Source organism: Gopherus flavomarginatus, chromosome 6 (assembly GCF_025201925.1).
Source record: "Gopherus flavomarginatus isolate rGopFla2 chromosome 6, rGopFla2.mat.asm, whole genome shotgun sequence".
Lineage (NCBI taxonomy): Eukaryota > Metazoa > Chordata > Testudines > Testudinidae > Gopherus > Gopherus flavomarginatus.
This window is the reverse complement of record NC_066622.1, coordinates 20,418,347-20,439,897: the sequence shown is the minus strand read 5'-3', so window position 1 is coordinate 20,439,897 and position 21,551 is coordinate 20,418,347. Positions and strand designations below refer to the sequence as shown.

The following is a 21,551-nucleotide window of genomic DNA, read 5'->3' as shown; positions in this document are numbered from 1 at the left end:
CCCCTGGAATAACTGCACTAAACAGAACTCTGGATGTATTTGGGATCCAGGGATTTCTAAATGTCTTCCAGTGTTGGAATCCTGAATACAAACAACAGAGCTGGGCACCAGAGTGGGCGTAGGAAACCGACTATGTGCTGACATTGAAACTGACCAGGTTAGTTACTTTGCTCAAATAGAAGTGCAATGAGCAAACAAACATAAACATACATTGTAAAAAGCAAATGGCTTAAAATAAAATCTATCCATTTTTAATAATCTGGGACCAAATGGTGCAAGATGCTGAGCTCCCTTAACTCCCAGTGACTTCCATGGCAGTAGAGAGAGCTCAAGACTCACAAGGTCAGACTCCTAAGGTGTTATCAGGTGAGGAAACTCTTATTTTTCATGTAGGATTTGGGCTATTCCTGGGTCACGCTGAAGCTGCTTTTCTGGTGCAAAGTGAGTGTAAAGCTTGCACAACTGGCCCTCACAGACTCACATTATTATCCGCTAGGGGGGTCGAGCTGTGGCTGGCATTGGGCACATGGCCATCACATCTGTGTGCTCAACCCATCCCCGGCTGCGGTCACAGCCCCTCGGGCTGCTCTGATTTACAGTATAGGCCAGAGTACAGCAGCCACAGCATTGGGGCCTTTATCTGGACAAGTCCCTTTTGCTAAAGGGACAAGGTGTGCACGGCAGTTATGCTCTGGACTCTAGCGCTGGTCTAGTTCATGGACATACATGCAATAAAATGCAGCCCCTATGGCTAATACAGATCAATGCCCACTGCTGTCCTGACAGAGTTCCAAATGCCTCTGATGCATCAACTCCCTGCACCAGGCAATAAGGCTCTCTCTAAATGAGGGAAAAGCTGAGTCTGTACCTTCCAGGATGCCTGAAATCAATAATACCTGAGTTACACTGAGCCCCTAAAAGCCACTGCTCTTTAAAGGTCCTTGTAAAAATGCACATCATTTTCCTTTATGTGAAGCAGGCTTTGATCCGCAGGAGGTAGACTCGGCATTTCTGACCACCTTAAAGGCTCATATGGCGGAGTATAGCCTCCTCTCTATAGGAAACTTTTCAACCCATTAATGTATTAGACATTTAAAAAAACAAGACAAAACTGAACTGAACACCTACTGCAGAGCACAAGAGCAAGTGCAGGACTTTACGATGACAGGAAAACTGTGTCACTCCAGCAGCGAAGTTCTGAAATCAATTTAACACTATTAAAACTAAAAGGCTTGCAGCTAGGGTCTACTTGCCCAGCAGATGCATTCATTAAATTTGTCTAGCATGATACTGTAAGTTGTAGGAAGAGAAACCCAGCCACGCCTGGAAATAGATTTTGTCTGAGATCTATTTATAATATTACTAGCTTCTCGTTTCACAGTGGCATTTCTTCCCAGAAGTAGATTTCCCCTGTACTCTATTGACATGTCTCTGTCCCACTTTTCCTTGAGTCCCCTATTCCAACCCACCCTCCAGAAGCTGCTCACGGGTGGGTCAAACATCAGAACTGGCAAACAATGCTATGCAGCCCAGCAAAACACAAAACTGCCTGTCTCTGCAAAGTAATAACTCTCTTCTGGGGGGCATGAGGGATTCTTGTAAGGGTCCGAGGCACATCTAAATCTACTTTATTGCAATGATAACCACAACAGATGGATAAAATAAAAACTCACAAGTCCAATGATCTCCCCTTGAAAACATATTGTACATAAAAAAATAAAATAACCCTCCAACCTACACCAATGGTGCAGATCAGTCACAGGCTATACATTATTTTTCTTCTTGTCCATCTATGAAAAAGTAAATATTCAAACTGGTCCCCACTGAGTCCCTCTTTCAGACAGGAGTATGCTGCTCCCTCTTCCCCATCCCACTGTACCTTTATTCTTCCGTCTCATCACCCCTAGCCGGCACTTCAGCGAAACAGCAAACATCTTCCCGCATCACAGCTTCCAGTGCTCCACTCACATGGCTCCGTGCAGCATCTCCCTCAACACCTCTGCCTGGCTCTGTGAGGGGCTGCTGGCTCTCAATTAATTTATGATTACTGTGAAATAGAGTCGCGCTTTGTGTTGTGGCAGAGGGAGCGAGCCAGAGAGGAGATCAGGGTGAGAGGGGAAAGGAAAGCGAGAGACAGAAAGAGAGGGGGCATGGTTTTCAGTGCTGACTGTTTTATTATCATTTTGTCCAGATGAACATGAAATCACCAATCGATATTTATAAATCTATATCCAGTCCTCTTGTTCTTAAGGGATGGGAATCCTATAGTACATTACCGTACCACTTTGCAAAGCAGTATTATTCCTTCCTGGGTGTGCGTGCACACTCACACTTCCCCGTCAAGATAATCCTTACACGCTTACTATAGCAAAGATTCAGAGCCCTTAATTTTGTGGTGCTGAGACAAATAAATAACCCATATGTAGCAAGGGCCAGATTCAGCCCTGGGTCTGTGTTGGCAAAGGCCCTCAGTAGCAGAAAGTCCACCAAGGGGGAGGCCATGACAGTGAAAAGCATCAATAATTTCCCCTTCAGTTAGGGGTTTAGTATGGTTCAAAGTGGGGGTGGCACTGGCTGGCCAGGGGGTAAGGCTAGGACAGGCAAGGGATGCGCTGGTTCAGCTGCTAAAGGGTTGGCAGGATTCCAGTGGAACCCTGAGCATCATGAAAAGCTGCTCCCTACCTTCATTATGTGGAACCCCTGTCAGAAGATGGCAGTAGAAAGACAGCTTGGGGTGAATTCCAGGTGGGGCGGAGGAGCCAGGCTTCTCCTACCAGTTTCAGTGAATCTGGCCCTTAGGATCCTCCTTTGAAGGGCTGGATTGGAATCCCAGCTGGCTGAGGGAGGACTTTTCTATAGAGGCTAGGAAATGGTGGGTTCCCATTTTACACTGGCTGCAGAAAGTGCTTTAACCTTTCTTCTCAGGATAACAGCATTTGCTGTTCCTCCTCAGTCAGCCACACAATAGCACTCAGACGACCTGCATTAGAGCTAGACTTCAGTGTATGTGTCTGTTATACCTGGACTTTGACTTCCTTGCTGGAAAAGAACAAAACAGTTCCACAACCAGGTATGAAAATAAATATAGACATTGGCTCCAATAGAGTAACGCTGGTGTCAAATTGCAGTAATGCAGTGAGGAATCAGGCCCCGCGTCTTGTAGTTAGTGCAGAGTTTAGGGTTTTTTTTTTTGTTTATTTGTGTGTTTGTTTTTTACGTGTAGGCCACTGCATCTAATAGAGAATTCAGGACAGGTTCTCAGCAGGAGCCCCGAGGACTTCAATGTGATAGAAAGAGTATGGCTGGCTCTGGGGAGGACAACCAGGGATTTCAGAGTAATAGAGAATACAGGGTTTGTTTTATGCAGAATTCCCTGGGACTTTAGGGGACTGGAAAATACAGGGCTAGTTCTGGGCAGTGACCCCAGGGATTTCCGTGGTTTACTGTACGTAATTCTAATAAGCCAGTGAACGTTTTCACAATATCACTGTTAGCCTCCCTGTACCTCAGTTTTCCAGTCAGCAAAACAGGGATAACAATCCTTAATTCATCAGTGTGGCTTAATACAGCCCATTGCACCCGGCAAGAGTTCTAAGTGCTAAGCGGGAGGAGGAGAACTACCAGCACTTTTGTTTATGGTGGCTCAGTAAACGACACCATCCCACATTGAGCGGTGGCACCCAGTCTTGTGAGCAGTAGGGTCCCTTTCCAGAGGGAATGGCAGTGCCCAGATTAGTAAAACTAGGCAAGGTCCTGAAGTGGGCTTCTTAGTGTTAGCCCTTTACTGTCAATAAAGTACTGATGATGAACTTCTCAGTGCATTCACTCAATGCTAACCATTAATATGGAACCACATTCTTAAGTTTATTGCGAGCAATGCTATATGGAGATGGCACCTCGAGAGATGACTTGGATTATTTTCCAGCTGCATTCCTAGGAAACTCTGGGTGGGTCCTGGATGCGAGTAAGAACCAGCACAAATCTGTGAAAGCACCAGCCTTGCTTTGTTGGTTTTATCTGGGGTGGGGAGCAGAATGTGTTTGAGAGACATACAGAAAGACTTAGGAAAGAGGGGTTTTGCCTTTACCCAAAGGTATAAACTACAGAGTGGATTTAGGATGTAAAAAGTAAATAAATGCTTGAAGAAAACAAATGTTCCATTCCCTTCCTTTGCGAAGAAATCCTGTGCAGTCTGGGAAGGGAAATGGAATATCAAGTATGCTACTCCTCTGGGTTACATTTTACTCCAGCGTAACTTCACTGAATGCAACACACTAGAGCTAAAATGCAAAGGAGTTATACATGCATAAAACTGAGGCAGCAGAGTGGAGAATCAGGCACTCTGAATCCAGAATAAAACACGAGAGGGACGGACACACACATACACACACACACAAAATTCACTTGGGATACAGAGAGATCCAGTTAACATCAAAGCAAATTACACTGTTATCTGTTCTTTTACTACTAGCACTGAACATCAGACAGCCAATTAACAAGACTGGATTTTTGACTGTCCATGGGAAGAAAGAAGGTATATTATGTATTTATAGTGGTTGGCCATATTCATTGGTTGAAGACTGTGGCAGACACATATAATCACCTAGACTGAACAATTCCTGGAGGCTGTGGGTTACAGAGCCTCAGTGGGTACAATTTTAATATGGTGCAAGATAATTGGGGTTATGGGTTGCATTATCACTGGACAATTCCCCGTTCTATATACTATCTCCAGAAATGTACCAGTTGGAGATGGGTTTTCTTTGCTTTATGTTATCTGTATACCCACAAAATACATTCTCAGTGCAATACGAGGGGTTTTTCAGGGCTAGAACAGTGTGCATTAGTGAATGTATCAGCTTCCCAGTGGCCTTCTTACATCCTTTTCTATTTCCCCTGCACCTTTCTTCCCACTCCCAACTACCAGCTGCTCCTTTCTTAACCCCAGGCACATTTAGATCCTCCCCTGCCTGATTATACAAATCATTGACGGCTTCAGAGGGCTGCAATCCTTTATGTGAAGTGTAGCCCTTTTTCTCAGTTGTTGGAGATACGAACCTGAGGTAGGTTGGCAATCCAAGGGGCAGAGATCCCAGCCTCTGCATCAGCTTAGCTTTGATCATTGTTGGAGTGCTGCTGCCTGGGTGAAATGTACCTTCATGCAGAAGACCCACACAAAGCCTATGCACCAGTTAAATCCCACTTAAGTCCTATTTTTAGATAGGACTTGAGTGGTACATAGACCTTGGCTGACCCTTTGCACAGGGCTGAATTTTACCCTAAGTGTTTAGCTGTTGAATAAAGCTGCCCTGTCTTGACCTCTCCTACACGGCGTGCATTCATACAATGGCAGCAAAGGTTTTGAGTGACATGCCAGAGTATTCCCAGCTAATGTTAGGGAAATCTCCAAAATTTATCCCAGGAGATGGAGGAACTTTCAAAGCAATGGTTTGGATAAGCACCCCAACATTTAAAGGTAAAATTGAAGGGGAAAACAAATGATGCAGGTTCGGATTTGATGTGAGCAAAAGTAAAACACCTGAGTCATTTTCTATCCAAACTTGTTCATCTACCCCAGCCATGATTTGGAAGGTTGCAGTTTGGTTCAATGGATTGACTGTAATGCTGACAGACCCCGGTCGTCGGTGGGCGGGATTGAACCTGGGACCTCTGAAGCTAAATGCATGAGCCTCTACAGCAGAGGTGGGCAAACTATGGCCTGCGGGCCACATCCAGCCCACGGTACTCTTCTGCCCAGACCCTGAGCTCCTGCCCCGGGAGGCTCGCCCCTGGCTCCTCCCCCGCTGTTCCCCCTTCCCCACAGCCTCAGCTCACTCACTCCTCCGCTGGCGCAATGCTCTGAGCAGCGGGGCTGCAAGCTCCTGGAGTAGTGCAGCTGCAGAGCCCATCCTGACCTGGTCTCTGTGCTGCACGGCTGGCTCCAGCCGGGTGCATGGCTGCCTGTCCTGGTGCAGTCATGCCGCCAGCCACTGGTGCTCCAGGCAGTGCAGTAAGGGGGAAGGGAATGGGGGATGGCAGTTGGATAGAGGCCAGGGGAGTTCGGGGTGTGGTCACGGGCCCGGGGTGTGGATGGGGTGGGAGTGGTCAGAGGGTGGGGAACAGGGGCGTTGAATGGGAGCAGGGGTTCTGGGGGCTGTAAGGGAGAAGGGGTGGTTGGATGGGGCAGGGATCCCGGGGGGGCAGTCAGGAAGGAGAGAGGAGGTTGGATGGGGCATTGGGGGGCAGTTAGGGGTGGGGGGTCCATGGGTGGTTAGGGGACAGACAGCAGGGGGGTGGATGGGGCAGGGGTTCCAGGGTGGCAGTCAGGGGGCGAGAAGCAGGGGGGGTCAGATAGGGGGCTGGGACTAGGCCACACCTGGCTGTTTGGGGAGGCACAGCCTCCCCTAACCAGCCCTCCACACAATTTCTGAAACCTGATGCAGCCCTCAGGCCAAAAAGTTTTGCCATTCCTGCTCTGCAGCATGAGCTAAAAGCCAGCTGGCTGTCAGTGAAGGCTGTAGAGCAGACTCATGCTATCACTCTCTCTCTCTGAGTGGTCTCGGTGCCACTAGATGGCACAGAACATCACACCCAGGAGGTGTGTGGGTTACATCTGCATCGGCAACAATGAGTAAATTCTGGTGCTATTTTTATTGGCTTCCCCAGCTTCCTCACCAGCTGAGCCTCTTCAACCACACACACTCCAATGACTGAGCTCAAAACATTTCACATGGGATGTAACTCCAAGAGCAGAAGGGAAGGGCCTAGAACCAGAGGCTGAAACGAAGCCAGGTGTAAATTTGGACCCAAAGCAAAACCTTACACAGAGTGATTCAAAAAACTTTCCAGCAAATAGGAGCAAAGAAAGACACCGTACTCTGTACTTGGTAAAATTCATTCGGCTATTTCCCCACAGTGAGTGGTTACAAGCGCAGCGGCTCCACTTGCTCAAGTGCCAATGAGGTCCCAGGTGAGCAGGGTTTGTCAGGATCACAGGGCTGCCCATGCTAGGATCCATAGACTCATAGACTCTAGGACTGGAAGGGACCTCAAGAGGTCATCGAGTCCAGTCCCCTGCCCTCATGGCAGGACCAAATACTGTCTAGACCATCCCTAATAGATATTTATCTAACCTACTCTTAAATATCTCCAGAGATGGAGATTCCACAACTTCCCTAGGCAATCTATTCCAGTGTTTAACTACCCTGACAGTTATGAACTTTTTCCTAATGTCCAACCTAAATCTCCCTTGCTGCAGTTTAAGCCCATTGCTTCTTGTTCTATCATTGGAGGCTAAGGTGAATAAGTTTTCTCCCTCCTCCTGATGACACCCTTTTAGATACCTGAAAACTGCTATCATGTCCCCTCTCAGTCTTCTCTTTTCCAAACTAAACAAACCCAATTCCTTCAGCCTTCCTTCATATGTCAAGTTCTCAAGACCTTTAATCATTCTTGTTGCTCTTCTCTGGACCCTCTCCAATTTTTCCACATCTTTCTTGAAAGGCGGTGCCCAGAACTGGACACAATACTCCAGTTGAGGCCTAACCAGCGCAGAGTAAAGCGGAAGAATGACTTCTCGAGTCTTGTTTACAACACACCTGTTAATGCATCCCAGAATCACGTTTGCTTTTTTTGCAACAGTATCACACTGGTGACTCATATTAAGCTTGTGGTCTACTATGACCCCTAGATCTCTTTCTGCAATACTCCTTCCTAGACAGTCTCTTCCCATTCTGTATGTGTGAAACTGATTGTTCCTTCCTAAGTGGAGCACTTTGCATTTATCTTTATTGAACTTCATCCTGTTTACCTCAGACCATTTCTCCAATTTGTCCAGATCATTTTGAATTTTGACCCTGTCCTCCAAAGCAGTTGCAATCCCTCCCAGTTTGGTATCGTCCACAAACTTAATAAGCGTACTTTCTATGCCAACATCTAAATCGTTGATGAAGATATTGAACAGAGCTGGTCCCAAAACAGACCTCATGCGGAACCCCACTTGTTATACCTTTCCAGCAGGATTGGGAGCCATTAATAACTACTCTCTGAGTAGGGTTATCCAGTCAGTTATGCACCCACCTTATAGTAGCCCCATCTAAATTGTACTTTCCTAGTTTATCTATAAGAATATCATGCAAGACCATATCAAATGCCTTACTAAAGTCTAGGTATATCACATCCACCGCTTCTCCCTTATCCACAAGGCTCGTTATCCTATCAAAGAACGTTATCAGATTAGTTTGACACGATTTGTTCTTTACAAATCCATGCTGGCTATTCCCTATCACCTTACCACCTTCCAAGTGTTTGCAGATGATTTCTTTAATTACCTGCTCCATTATCTTCCCTGGCACAGAAGTTAAACTAACTGGTCTGTAGTTTCCTGGGTTGTTTTTATTTCCCTTTTTATAGATGGGCACTATATTTGCCCCCTTCCAGTCTGCTGGAATCTCCCCCGTCTCCCATGATTTCCCAAAGATAATAGCTAGAGGCTCAGACACCTCCTCTATTAACTCCTTGCGTATTCTAGGATGCATTTCATCAGGCCCTGGTGACTTGCAGGCATCTAACTTTTCTAAGTGATTTTTTACTTGCTCTTTTTTTATTTTATCTTCTAAACCTACCCTCTTCCCGTAAGCATTCACTATATTAGACATTCCTTCAGACTTCTCAGTGAAGACCGAAACAAAGAAGTCATTAAGCATCTCTGCCATTTCCAAGTCTCCCGTTACTGTTTCCCCCTCCTCACTGAGCACTGGGCCTACCCTGTCCTTGGTCTTCCTCTTGCTTCTAATGTATTGATAAAAAGTCTTCTTGTTTCCCTTTATTCCCATAGCTAGTTTGAGCTCATTTTGTGCCTTTGCCTTTCTAATCTTGCCTCTGCATTCCTGTGTTATTTGCCTATATTCGTCCTTTGTGATCTGACTTAGTTTCCATTTTTTATATGACGCCTTTTTATTTTGTAGGTCACGCAAGATCTCATGGTTAAGCCAAGGTGGTCTTTTGCCACATTTTCTATCTTTCCTAACCATTGGAATAGCTTGCTTTTGGGCCCTTAATAGCGTCCCTTTGAAAAACTGCCAACTCTCCTCAGTTGTTTTTCCCCTCAGTCTTGATTCCCATGGGACCTTACCTATCAGCTCTCTGAGCTTACCAAAATCCGCCTTCCTGAAATCCATTGTCTCTATTTTGCTGTACTCCCTTCTACCCTTCCTTAGAATTGCAAACTCTATGATTTCATGATCACTTTCACCCAAGCTTCCTTCTACTTTCAAATTCTCAACAAGTTCCTCCCTATTTGTTAAAATCAAGTCTAGAACAGCTTCCCCCCAAGTAGCTTTTTCAACTTTCTGCAATAAAAAGTTGTCTGCAATGCAGTCCAGGAACTTATTGGATAGTCTGTGCCCCGCGGTGTTATTTTCCCAACATATGTCTGGATAGTTGAAGTCCCCCATCACCACCAAATCTTGGGCTTTGGATGATTTTGTTAGTTGTTTGAAAAAAGCCTCATCCACCTCTTCCACCTGATTAGGTGGCCTGTAGTAGACTCCCAGCACGACATCACCTGTGTTTTTTACCCCTTTTAGCCTAACCCAGAGACTCTCAACACTTCCATCTCCTATGCCCATCTCCACCTCAGTCCAAGTGTGTACATTTTTAATATATAAGGCAACACCTCCTCCCTTTTTGCCCTGTCTATCCTTCCTGAGCAAACTATACTCATCCACACCAACATTCCAGTCATGTGTATTATCCCACCAAGTTTCAGTAATGCCAACAATGTCATAGTTGTATTTATTTATTAGCACTTCCAGTTCTTCCTGCTTATTACCCATACTTCTTGCATTTGTACATAGGCATCTAAGATACTGGTTTGATCTTGCCTCCCAGCTTTGCCCTGACACTCCTTTCTCTCTGCCATTATAGCCAGTGCTCACTCCTGTTTCCGACCCATCTGCCAGGTCTTGTTCCCCATTTACCTGTGGGGTTTGCTCACCTGTCCCCATCGAACCTAGTTTAAAGCCCTCCTTACTAGGTTAGCCAGTCTGTGCGCAAATAAGGCCTTTCCCCTTCTCAAAAGGTGAACGCCATGTGTGCCTAGCAGTCCTTCCTCGAATAGCATCCCGTGGTCCAGGAAGCCAAAGCCCTCCTGGCGACACCATCTTCGCAGCCAGGCATTCACCTCCACGATGCATCTGTCTCTGCCCGGGCTCCTACCTTCGACAGGAAGAATCGAAGAGAATACCACTTGCGCTCCAAACTCCTTAACCCGTACTCCCAGAGCCCTGTAGTCACTCTTGATCTGCTCAGTGTCACACCTCACAGTATCATTTGTGCCCACGTGGATGAGTAGCATGGGGTAGTAGTCAGAAGGCCGGATAATCCTCAACAATGCCTCTGTAACATCTCAGATACGAGCCCCTGGCAGGCAGCATACCTCCCGGGATGAACGGTCAGGGCAACAGATGGGTGTCTCCGTCCCCCTCAGCAGAGAGTCTCCAACCACCACTACCCTACGTTTCTTATTATCAGTGGTGGCAGCAGACCTCCCAGCCTTAGGGGTACAAGGCTTCCCCTCCTTAACTGTTGGGGGTGATTCCTTCTCTCCTGTATCAAGAAGAGCATAACAGTTATCTATTACCACAGCAGGAGGGTTTGCAGCAGGGGTGGAGCACTGCCTGCTGCCAGAAGTAACGAGCTGCCAGTGTCCACCCTGAGCCATCTCCTCCTCCACTGGTGTGTCAGTAGTCCTGTGAACTGGGACAGCTACGTCAGCTGTCTCCACATGGACACTGTCCAGGAATTGCTCATGGATACGGATGTTCCTCAGCCTAGCCACCTCCTCCTGTAGCTCTCCCACCTGCTGCCTGAGAGATTCCACCAGTAGGCACCTTTCACATTGGATACCACCCCCAGCCTGGATATCAGTAAGTGGAAATTGAAAGTTACAGTCTTTGCAAGCCCACACCAGAATCTGGGTAAAAGCATCCATGCTTTGGTGCTCTGTCTGGCTACAGGCGCAGGTGGAGGAGACAGAAGCAGTGCTGCCACAGGTGTTGCGGGTCCTCCTCCTCACCATCGTAAGCCTCCCTCTGTCAAACTCTTTCAAATTCCCGTCTGCAGCTCCCTGTCCGCTCTGCTCTGCTTTAAACAGAAAGGTTTTGGATGTGGCTTGGTTTATAGGTTCAGGGGACCAATGGGTCACAGATGAGACCGACAAGGGACCCCCAATCCCTTCCTACTCCCCTTCCAAACTCCCTTGCGAAACTCCCTGTTAGCAGCTCCAGATTCAGTCTCTTCTTCCTTTGGGGCTCGAGTACTTTCTTGAGACTTTCACAGCTTCAGGTCTCTCTGTCTTTATCTCCAGCCCAAAACAGACCAGCCTGGAGAGAAATGGGAATGACTTACTAGCTCATCCAGTCACCCCTCCAAGCTGCTAATGCAAGATTGTTTCTTACAGATCATTTTCTAATATTTTGTCCAGTCTAGTTTCTAATGTTGCTGGTGACAGCGATTTTCCTTGGGAGACTGTTCTACAGCCTCATAGATCTCACTGTATTATTATTCAGCCTAATTTTCTTTTCCTTACTATCCTCATTACTTCTACTTCTGCCCATTCTACCATCCTAAAAATTCCACTCCCTACATGGCATTTGATCTGCAACCATCTGTAGAGTTTTATTGTGCCTCTGCTTAATCATCATAAGGCATACATTTTAAACTGTGAGGGTAATTAACCATTGGAACAATTTACCAAGGCTTGGGTGGATTCTCCATCACAGACCATTTGTAAATCAAGACTGGATATTTGTCTAAAAGATCTGCTCTAAGAATTATTTTGGGGATGTGTATGGCCTGTGTTATACAGGAAGTTTGAAGAGATGATCACAATAGTCCCTTCTGGTCTTGGAATCTATGAATCACTATACAAATTTAAGGCTTCAACTTGTCATGAAAGCAACAATCTCTTCAGAACCCTAATCACTGTTAGTCTTTTATTAACTCCCTTTGGATTTGCCAACATCTTGGTGGTAATATTCCAGTTGCAATGTTCTACAGAGGGATGCAAAATGGGCTACTGGATCAGGCACTGGACTGGGAGTCAGGAGAGCTGCAGTGAGACCATCACCTCACTCTTTTACAGCAGATAACAAGACTAGATCGGTATAAGGAGGTCCTAAAAATCCTGGATACAACTAAGTGAAGATTTCTACAGCGCAGGCACAGCAGTGACTATCCCCCACAGCTCCATCCTCCCAAATCCACTCCTATCCTCCCCATCTCTTGTCACTCTCCCCTGCTCCAGGCCCCTCCTTTCTCCTTTCACCTCTCAGTTCCTACCTCCCACCTCCATCTCCTGCCCCTGTCTCCTTGCCCTGCCTCTCTTCCCTCTCCCCTCATTCCTCACCCCTTTGCATTTGAGTCAGGCTGTTTCCTCCTTCATTTCTCTGCTGCCTTGGTGCCAGCAGTGGAAGCACCGCGAGCCCAGGAGACACACTGTCCTTGCTCAGCTCCTGCAGTGCCGGACTGGGACATGCTCAGTCTCTTTGTGGAGATGGTGAAGGAGCAGTTTGGTTGGCAAATAGGAACTGTGAGGGGATGACGCACGCTCCATGCATAAGGAATCTTCAGAGAACTTAGCTGCTGAACTCTAAAAAGTTTCTACTGACCATATGCAAACTGAAATTTTTCAGAGGCTTATAACTTGGCAAAGACACACCCTGCCTGCTAAAGTGATCCCCCCCCTCGCCAAATTTCAAGTCCTGGATCCAAAGCATGGATGTGTTATAGCTTCTCAACCAAAAGGGTTAATAATAAAAAATCAATGCGGGAAAAGCAACATATTTTTCCCTAACCTGAACTGTTTCAGACAACATTTTCCAAAACAATTTGGAAGACAGATGGCATGGAAATTTTCAGCTGGACAATTAAAGGTTAGCATGATTATAATCACCTAAAAAGAAGGTTTTTTAATATAAAGTGTTGGGCAACTTTAATGATAGATGTCACTATCTGTGGCACCTACAACAACAGTCTTGCTAACATTAGGAGATGCCACAAAATACAGAGCTCCAAACTGGATCCTTTTGTGTCCATACCACATTACTTCTCCCTGGTTTATTACAGTAATTTACTCCCCCCCTCCACCCCCCAAGCTGAATGATGTTTTAGACCAGTTTCTGCCTCCCTTACTCATACTGAGTGGTACATTTCTCTGCGAATAAGATTGTGATAGAACATGGCCCTTTGTTACTATCTGGCTATATTAATGTCTTTCCCTCCCAGGTATTATTTCTCTGTTTGGACTGGAGTTCACAACTGCTCCCATTAGAGTATCATCTGAGTGTTTCATTGCTGTTTACCTTCCGCCACCAGGAGATTCAAAAAAATTCTTCATTCTGCGGTACTACCAGGTTTCCCCCATACTGGTGTTTTGTCCCCACCACCACATCCAACAGGTGCAATTATAGCCACAAAGGAAGGAGGGCTGCTTCTCTTAATGTTGAAATCAATGCATTTCCAGCTCTCAAGCACATTCATCGGATAATGGTTGCAGGGACATTGGCCATTGAAAGTGCACAAGACATGGAGAGAGGAATGGAGCAATTGGAAAAAGAGGATAAAAGAACTTTTTTACAGGAAAATATCTTTTACCATTTATCACGTTTGGAATCTGAAACGTCTCCACCAAGCCATAGAATTCATTTCCAATAATACAAAGGAATGATGAGAAGATGTACACATGGAGCGCAACAGAAATAGTGTGAAATCCAATGTGGTTAATGCACATTCAATATCCAGAAACCTATAAGCAAGGTTGAACATGGTTATTAGGATATGATTATAGTGATTCAGTAATAACAAACTGCAAAACAATGGATTGCAAGAAAATAGCCTTTCACTATACATATATTCTATCTGAAAAACATATTTGAACAAAATAAAAAGACACAAAAAAGTAATTTGGGTTAAATACTTTGTTTATGTGCAGACTTATTTCATGCATTTCTTGAGGCTGATCAGCGGTTTGCAATTTTTCTCAGACATAATAATATAAAACATTGCATAGTATATGTACGTTTCACATACATTGACAAAATTACATATACCATTAAAAAGTATTACAAAAAGTAGCATTACTCCTCAAGTGTGCAAAAATACACTACACATTATTAAATTAATGACTTGTGTGAACCTATCTCCTTTGTGAATATGTTCAGATTATATTCTTTAAATTTATTCTTTATAAGTTTAAAAATAACACATTTTACTGCATATACACGACTTCAATTCTACACTAAATATGTATATATGAATATATAACTACAAACTGCATTTTGAAAATGATTAATAATTTTTTAGTGAGAACAGGTTTTTCTTTTGTTTGCATTTAAACATTCTCATGCAGTGTTTGCAGAAAGTAAAATGAGTTATAAACTAGGATTTTGCTTAGATTCCAAGATAACAGGCAATTTATAAATACCAAAGATTAGATTAATAGAGTAAAACTGACTAATCTATGTTTGTTTTCCAATTGAACGAAATATAAAAGTAAACAAAAAGGTGGCAACAAAGTGATTATCAGTTACAGAGAGACTAATTTACAAATTTTTAATAGTGAGGGTGACTCATCATTGGAACAAAATACCAGTGGAAATGCTGGATTGTGATGGAAGTGATTGGATGTCTCCAAATCAAGGCTGGATACTTTCTGGAACAGATGCTATAGTTGAACACAAGTTATTGGGCCAAGTAAAGGGACAATTGGATGAAGTTATTTGGCTTAAACAGAAAGTCAGACTACAGAATTGAATGACTCCTTCTGGCCTTAAAATCTATGACTGAATCTGAGATCAACATTCTCTGATGGTATTACTGGCATGTTGTCTCCAGTGGAGCTGTGCCAATGTACTCTGGCAGAGAATCTGGCCTTAAGGGAGTTGCCTAAAATTCACAGAGAGCCTGGAGCAGAGCTGGGAATAGAAACCACTGCCAGATTAGCGCCTTAATCATGAGACCATCCTTCCTATCTAAAAACAAATGATTTCTCCACCTTATTTTAAATGTTTTCCCATACATACAGGGCCTGATATGCCTATCACAATTAACTGCAGATGTAGAATTAAGGCACAAGTTTTGGTAGTCTTATGGTATCGCTTGGATCAAAGGCTCATTTTGCTGGACTTTGTACAAACACACAGTAAGCAGCAGTCTACCCCAAAGAGCTTACCATCTAAACAAGACAGAGAGCGGGAGAAAGGAAGTTCTACTATCCCCATTTTACAGATCGACGGGCAGTGATCGATCCAGCGGGGGTCAATTTATCGTGTCTAGTATAGACACAATAAATCGACCGCCAGTCACTCTAGTATTGACTCTAGTTCTCCAACTCAATGAAAAGCGCCAGGGGAATCAACGATACCACAGTGAAGACAGCACGGTAAGAAGATCTGAGTACGTCTACTTCAGTTATGTTATTCACATAGCTGAAGTTGCATAACTTAGATGGATCCCATTCCGTAGTGTTGACCAGTCCTATCTCTTCTTTCTTAGAAGCTGCAGAGATCACCGCCAGCTATTAGTTTTCACTTTCAAACCTCCGCTATATACTAGTAATTGTCTTTTTGAAACAATGACTGTTACAAACAGGGGAGAAGTGGTCTCCTGAGGGGGGCCATTAATAACCTAACTCTCTGACTGTGTTCGAGAGGAAAAGAAACAGAGATGTTGAGGGTTTTGAAAGAGCTTCAGGATTTGTATAGAAAATATAGTTTTCTCTTTCAACAAGCCTCCACAAGGGAAATCACTCTGAAAGGCAGAAAAAGGCAAATCTTGCTAGCTCTATAAAACATCTTGTAACATAAGCACATAAATATAACTGTAAAAAATCCTCCAGCTGACAGCATGCCCTCCAGTGCTGGACTCATGTGGGCAGGATATTTGGCTCCTTTTCCTGCTTTCCCTCCTTAAGGACCCTTTCCCCGACCCCATTCTCTGCGTGTGTCTCCTCTGCCTTCATAGTACTGACTATCCTTTTCTGACCCACACAACAGCTCTCTCTTTCTTGGGCTTTGCCTCATTCTGTAAGTCGTGTCTCTGCTACCACTCTTGGGACCTCTCTCTGAGCTCCAGATCTTTAAGATCTCCTTTCCTGTTACCTCTTAACCTCACCACAATATCTGCAGGCTGCACCCTTTCTCCACTGCATTCCAGTCTCATCAGCGCTCTCTGATATCACTCTCCTATACCCTCCTGCCTGCACTGCAGCACTGCTCAACAGCTAAGGTTTGAAGGGCTAGGGGGGTGTCACCAGCTCCTGGTGGGGTCTTTCAATGGGGCTCTGCTGCTCCTGACTGCCCCCTGCCCAAGTTTGCCCACAGAGCAATTCTTGGACCCTCACCTCTAAATGAGTCAATCAGTCTGCTTCAGTCCCTTGGATGCATTTGCAGAGACAGCCTGGTGCAGGGGTGTTACATCTTTGCTGTCTCACACCTTTCTGCCTTCCCTCTTGCTCTGTACTCTCTCCTTTATAGCCGTCCTGGTTTCCTCTCTTGACTGCAGCTGTGGGTGCCTGACTCCATGATTGGCAGTTATCAGCTGGGTGGGGGTGTGGTCAAGCTGCTTATCTGTTAACAGGAGAGGCTCTGCTCCCCCTTCCGTCCATGTTCAGCATGCTGTGCCCATTACAAGAGGGCATGAGCTGCCACTGAAAGTTCTGCCCATCCCCGTCCCCAAGCTGGCCTTAAAGAAACAGAACAGTGAAATAGAATTTCATACTCAAATAGTTTGGCTCTATCTGGAATTTTCAAGCTTGTGCGGGTTCAAACCCCTCCTCCCCCATTCAAACTTGTCCCTGCTGTGTGTAATTCTCCTTGTGTACAGCTAGGACAACACCAGACATTTATCATTTTTACTACCTGTAGGAGGGGATGACGGTGGGGGCAGGGCTACAAGAAACAAAGCAGGCAGCATGATCTAATCATTAGATCAGGGGCAAGGAATCAGGGAGGCCTCCTTTCCACGCCCAGTTCTTGACGTGTGATCTGGGTCACATCACTTAACCTCTTGTGCAGCCTCTTTTATAGATAGGGAAACCATAAAATGGGAAAACTAACAACATCTATATCATAAGCAAGCATTTTGCGGTTCTCCAATTAAAAGGCACAATCCATATACAAATTATTACTACTGCCATTTTTATCCAAACAACAACAACTTCTTTACTTATTGGGGGGAGGAGAACTGGCTATACAGGGAATGATACTTCTTCAAAGAAGAGAGATGTAGGAAGGAAGAAATCTCCTTTCCCAAAGACTTGATTTATTCCTTGAAACAAAAGCATCAGCTTCCCAGTGATCTACTGCAGCGCAAAGAGATGTGTGAGATATAAACAAAGGGGAGAACCAGGCAGGACAGTAAATTGTCTGTCACAAGCCAAACTATTGTAATAAAAACAAAAGGCAAGTGAATGCAAACTTGGTTGAGTGGCTCCATTCCTCTCTTTTTGTGGGGACCCAGAGGTCCTGTAAGGCAACTGCTCTTCTTCCCCACAGGTTCTTTAGCGTGGGGTACAGCAGGATTTGTGTCTATCACTTCTCCTGATCAGTGCTGGATGAGGTATTGTAGCTGTTTGGGCTGCACTGCCATCAATGTGCTGACAATACTCACTCCGACGTCTCTATTTCATAGGATCCAGAAGGTGCAATCTCTTGCCTTCCCCACTGTCCAGCCAAGACTGGGGCTCCGATGAGAGTTTGTTGGCTGAAGTTCAACCCAGTCAAGAAAGAGGCTGGCAGGGGAGGAAGCATCTGGGAGAGATGTCGTAGCTGATGTCCGCCCCTCAGTAGAGAGCATGCTACCCTGGGGAACAGGAACATCCCCAGCTGCTAGATGGGGATGAAGACACAAGTAGCCAAAACTGACCACCTGCCCCCACCTGAAAAAAAGAGATATCGAGCCTTTCTTATCAAATCCAGACCTCACAACAATGATCCGTGTCTTTGTCTCCCCCTGCCCCCTGATCACTGCAGCCTGCTCTATCTGAGGCTACACCTGAGACCACATGGAAACTTCAGCTGGTGCACAGCACGTGTCCACCTACTTGCTTAACAGTCTCCTTGCAGGGAACATGACACCTGGGCTCAGTCTGCACTGGCTCCCAGTTCATTTGTAGAGGCATGTCCAGGGGCTGATTTTGATCTGCACACACCACTGGGCTGATTTTGATCTGCACACACCACTGGGAGAAGATTTTCAAACAAGGTGAAGCACCCAGCCACTGTCAATGTAACATGTCTGGACAGATTTGAGAGAGCTCAGCAATCAACATGCACCCAATGTTGAGAGCTCTTTTGAAGATCATTTAGGTGCCTACATGGGAGTTAAGATCTTTTGAACATCTAGCCCCACTTGTGGGTGTTGACTCCCTCTGAAAATTCTACCCGTAGTTTGTAAAGCACTTTGGGGTTGGTCAGGACCAAAGGTGTGTTCCGCTATGAAAATACAAGCTATTACCACAATGATCATGCTTTCCTATCTGTCAAAGACAGAACGTCTCAGTGGGATCTTCACACCTTTTCAAATAGTGAACACACCAACTTCAAAGCCATGGGACAGCAAATATTAGGAGCAATGTGAGTGGATTTATGAAGACAGCTCAGGTTTAATTACGTGTCTTGGGGATTTCTTTTGTAAGGCTGAAGCGACCTGCTACTGATGGCATGGTTAGACTTAGCTGTGGGAGCACAGGAATATTTCCTGGGATGATCTGAAAGGCTGTGCAATATTCCTCTGAACCTAAAGACAATTTTTCAACATAGAAGGTGAATCTACCTTCCTATCTCTGATACGTCTAAGGCACCTGATATTCTGTGGGGAAGTGACAGAAATTCAAAGCATTTCAGTGTAGAGAGGGGTCTGAGAAACAGAGTTCAGGTCAAATGTAGATCTGAACTCTCTCCAAAATCCAGGATTGTTTGGATGGAAGGTTTTGATTCAGACCCCAAATCTCATATAAAGAAAACCACAGTAGAATATAAATAACTTTGTGTGAGGGACAGTCCCCACAAACTAGATTTTCCCTCCTCCCTTTAGTCTGTAGGTATAAAATACAGGTGTACAAGATACATCTCTACCCCGATATAACGCTGTCCTCGGAAGCCAAAAAATCTTACCGCGTTATAGGAGAAACTGCGTTAGATCAAACTTGCTTTGATCTGCTGGAGCGTGCAGCCCTGCCCCCCTGGAGTGCTGCTTTACCGTGTTATATCTGAATTCATGTTATATCAGGTCGCATTATATTGGGGTAGAGGTTTATAAATTAAAGGTATAAGGCAGTAATGTAAGAAACCAACAGGTCCAAGCCTGTAAGACCGGAGTTCTCAAACTGGGGGTCAGGGGGTCACAAGGTTATTACATGCGGGGGTCGTGAGCCGTCAGCCTCCACCCCAACCCCTCCTTTGCTTCCAGCATTTATAATGGTGTTAAATATATTTAACATTGTTTTTAATTTATTGGGGGGGGGGGGTGCACTCAGCATAAGGATGTGAGGCCTACAAGTTTTAGCATAAGTTAACCAGCAGTGACCTTAAGTCACAAGATATCATAAGACGAATTGCTGTAATGAATGAATATGCTGACAGGTAACTGCAAGGAATCAGTTGATGCCAGTGTGGTCTTTTAGGACAGGAACATCAGCAGATGTCCAACTGCAAGATTGCTGCAGCAACCAATTGATGTATACGTTAATACGTTTGAGGAAATTTAATATACTAACCTGTAGTTAGTATACTAACCCAGCATTGTTAGGATGAGGAAGTTAGGTATGGACAAAGGAGGCCAAATATAAGAGGGCTAACGATGGCCTAGGCCACTGAGACCTTGATCACTGGGATCCTTTGGCACCCCAGGGATAGGCTGTCACTCTCCTGGACCACCACCTTTCTCATTACCTCTAGGTCTCCCCAAGGATGGCATGAGTATGTGTATGACATGATGCTGGATGTTAAATTAATATTACATTACTGCTACTCACTTGTTTGGGTTGGAGCGTTTGTGTGTTTACACCTTGTGTTAATGAAACTATTGCAAATTCAGATGCTTATTCCTAAGTGTGAGTGTTGCAACTGTGGACCTCGGGGTGCCCAAATTAACAGTAATTCCAGCAACTCTGGTCCAGCTCTATGGACCACAGCCTACCAAACTTCAGAGTGTTAATTGGGAATTCTCAAGTAATCAGTGTAACTAACACACAATCAATAGATCAGGCAACATCCTGCAAAGAATCAGATGGATTCTTCCAAGTGGCCCTCTCCTCTACTGCTCAGTCTACTGCTGTTTACAGACACTGCAAAGCTGGTCAACTTGCATTTCTTTGAAAGAAAAAACCCAAACAAACCAAATCCAAACCAAAACAAAAACCAAGAGGGAATGTCAGTGGGGAAATCAGAAGAACTGCAAGAAGAAAGAGGAGGCGGGAGAGATCTTATGAAAATGTATGAGATAAGGAAAAATGACAGGCCAATTAAAAGACTAAAAGTAAGATTACAGATTATCCAAATGCCACCGCCATATCTTACTGTTATTTCCCTTCTCTTTCTTCCCCCTCCTCAGCCTATCAAAGAGCACCTCTCAGACATCCAAGAGTCCCCTGCTCTTCCTTCAGACCTAATTCAGCTGAACAAATTACCATCTCATCACAACTTGTATTTATTGTCTGCTGAAATATTTCTTACCAATCTTGGGCCAGTCGATGACATTTCTGCTTTCTGTGCATTGCTTCTAAAATCCTACCACTGCAAAATCCTACCTCAGGGCCTCATGGTGGTGCAGTGGTGACCCTGGCCATCTGACAACTATGGTAGCGGTGCTTATGCCCTGGTAGGTTTAACCATGCTACAAAGGTGTCAAACTATCCAATCCAAGGAGGGAGATTTCTCTATCAGAAGAAAGACCATTTTTCCTTCTCCTTAGAGGCTGAAAGCTAGCTAAGCTTGAGAAGGTATGCATGCCTGCCCACATAGCCAATAGGATGGCTTAAAGTTAACAGCTAAAACAACATGAGTAAATGAGTCTTAGTTCCCTGCATGTCATCAAACCGTTCTTCAGTGGTGGAGTGGAAACTAAGTGATGAGAGACTGCTAAAAATGTCACGTACTAGGCCAACATGGAAAAAGACAACCCTCGCTGTGTGTACTTACAATTGTAGGTCACTGGCGAGAGAGGAAACGTTAAATCATCTGAGGAGAAGAAAAGGATAAGATGCGATATCCTCGGTATCTGCGAAACCTGACGAAAGAAGGAGTTGGAAGTCAATTGGAAGGACTGAAGCACTGTCAACTGGAAGGATTGAAGCACTGTGAGGCTCGGAAAGGGAGATGGCGCTAGAAACATTGAAGGAGTCAGATTTATCGTCAGTAAGGATTGGGTTTCGAAAGTCATATCATGCCAACTAATATCATCACGTATTGGTGTGCTGCATCTTCAAATGGAGTCAAAAGCTATCCTCAAGGTCATCCAGGCCTACGCTCCCACAAGCGCAAGTGAGGACG

At 45.0% G+C, this 21,551-nt stretch overlaps 1 protein-coding gene across 2 annotated transcripts in view; it reads right to left on the bottom strand.

Annotated features, from left to right (window-relative positions):
• GRIP2 (glutamate receptor interacting protein 2) overlaps positions 1-21,551 on the bottom strand; it is a 504,924-nt gene that overhangs the window by 212,602 nt on the left and 270,771 nt on the right. The window contains exon 1 of one of the 2 annotated variants that reach the window (XM_050958364.1): positions 1,880-1,954. The exons of the other annotated variant lie outside the window; for it this stretch is intronic. Within the exon in view, the coding sequence (XP_050814321.1) occupies positions 1,880-1,934 (55 nt within the window). The 5' untranslated portion in view covers positions 1,935-1,954. Of the gene's footprint in view, positions 1-1,879; positions 1,955-21,551 lie in introns of those variants that run through there. 2 annotated transcript variants of the gene reach the window in all.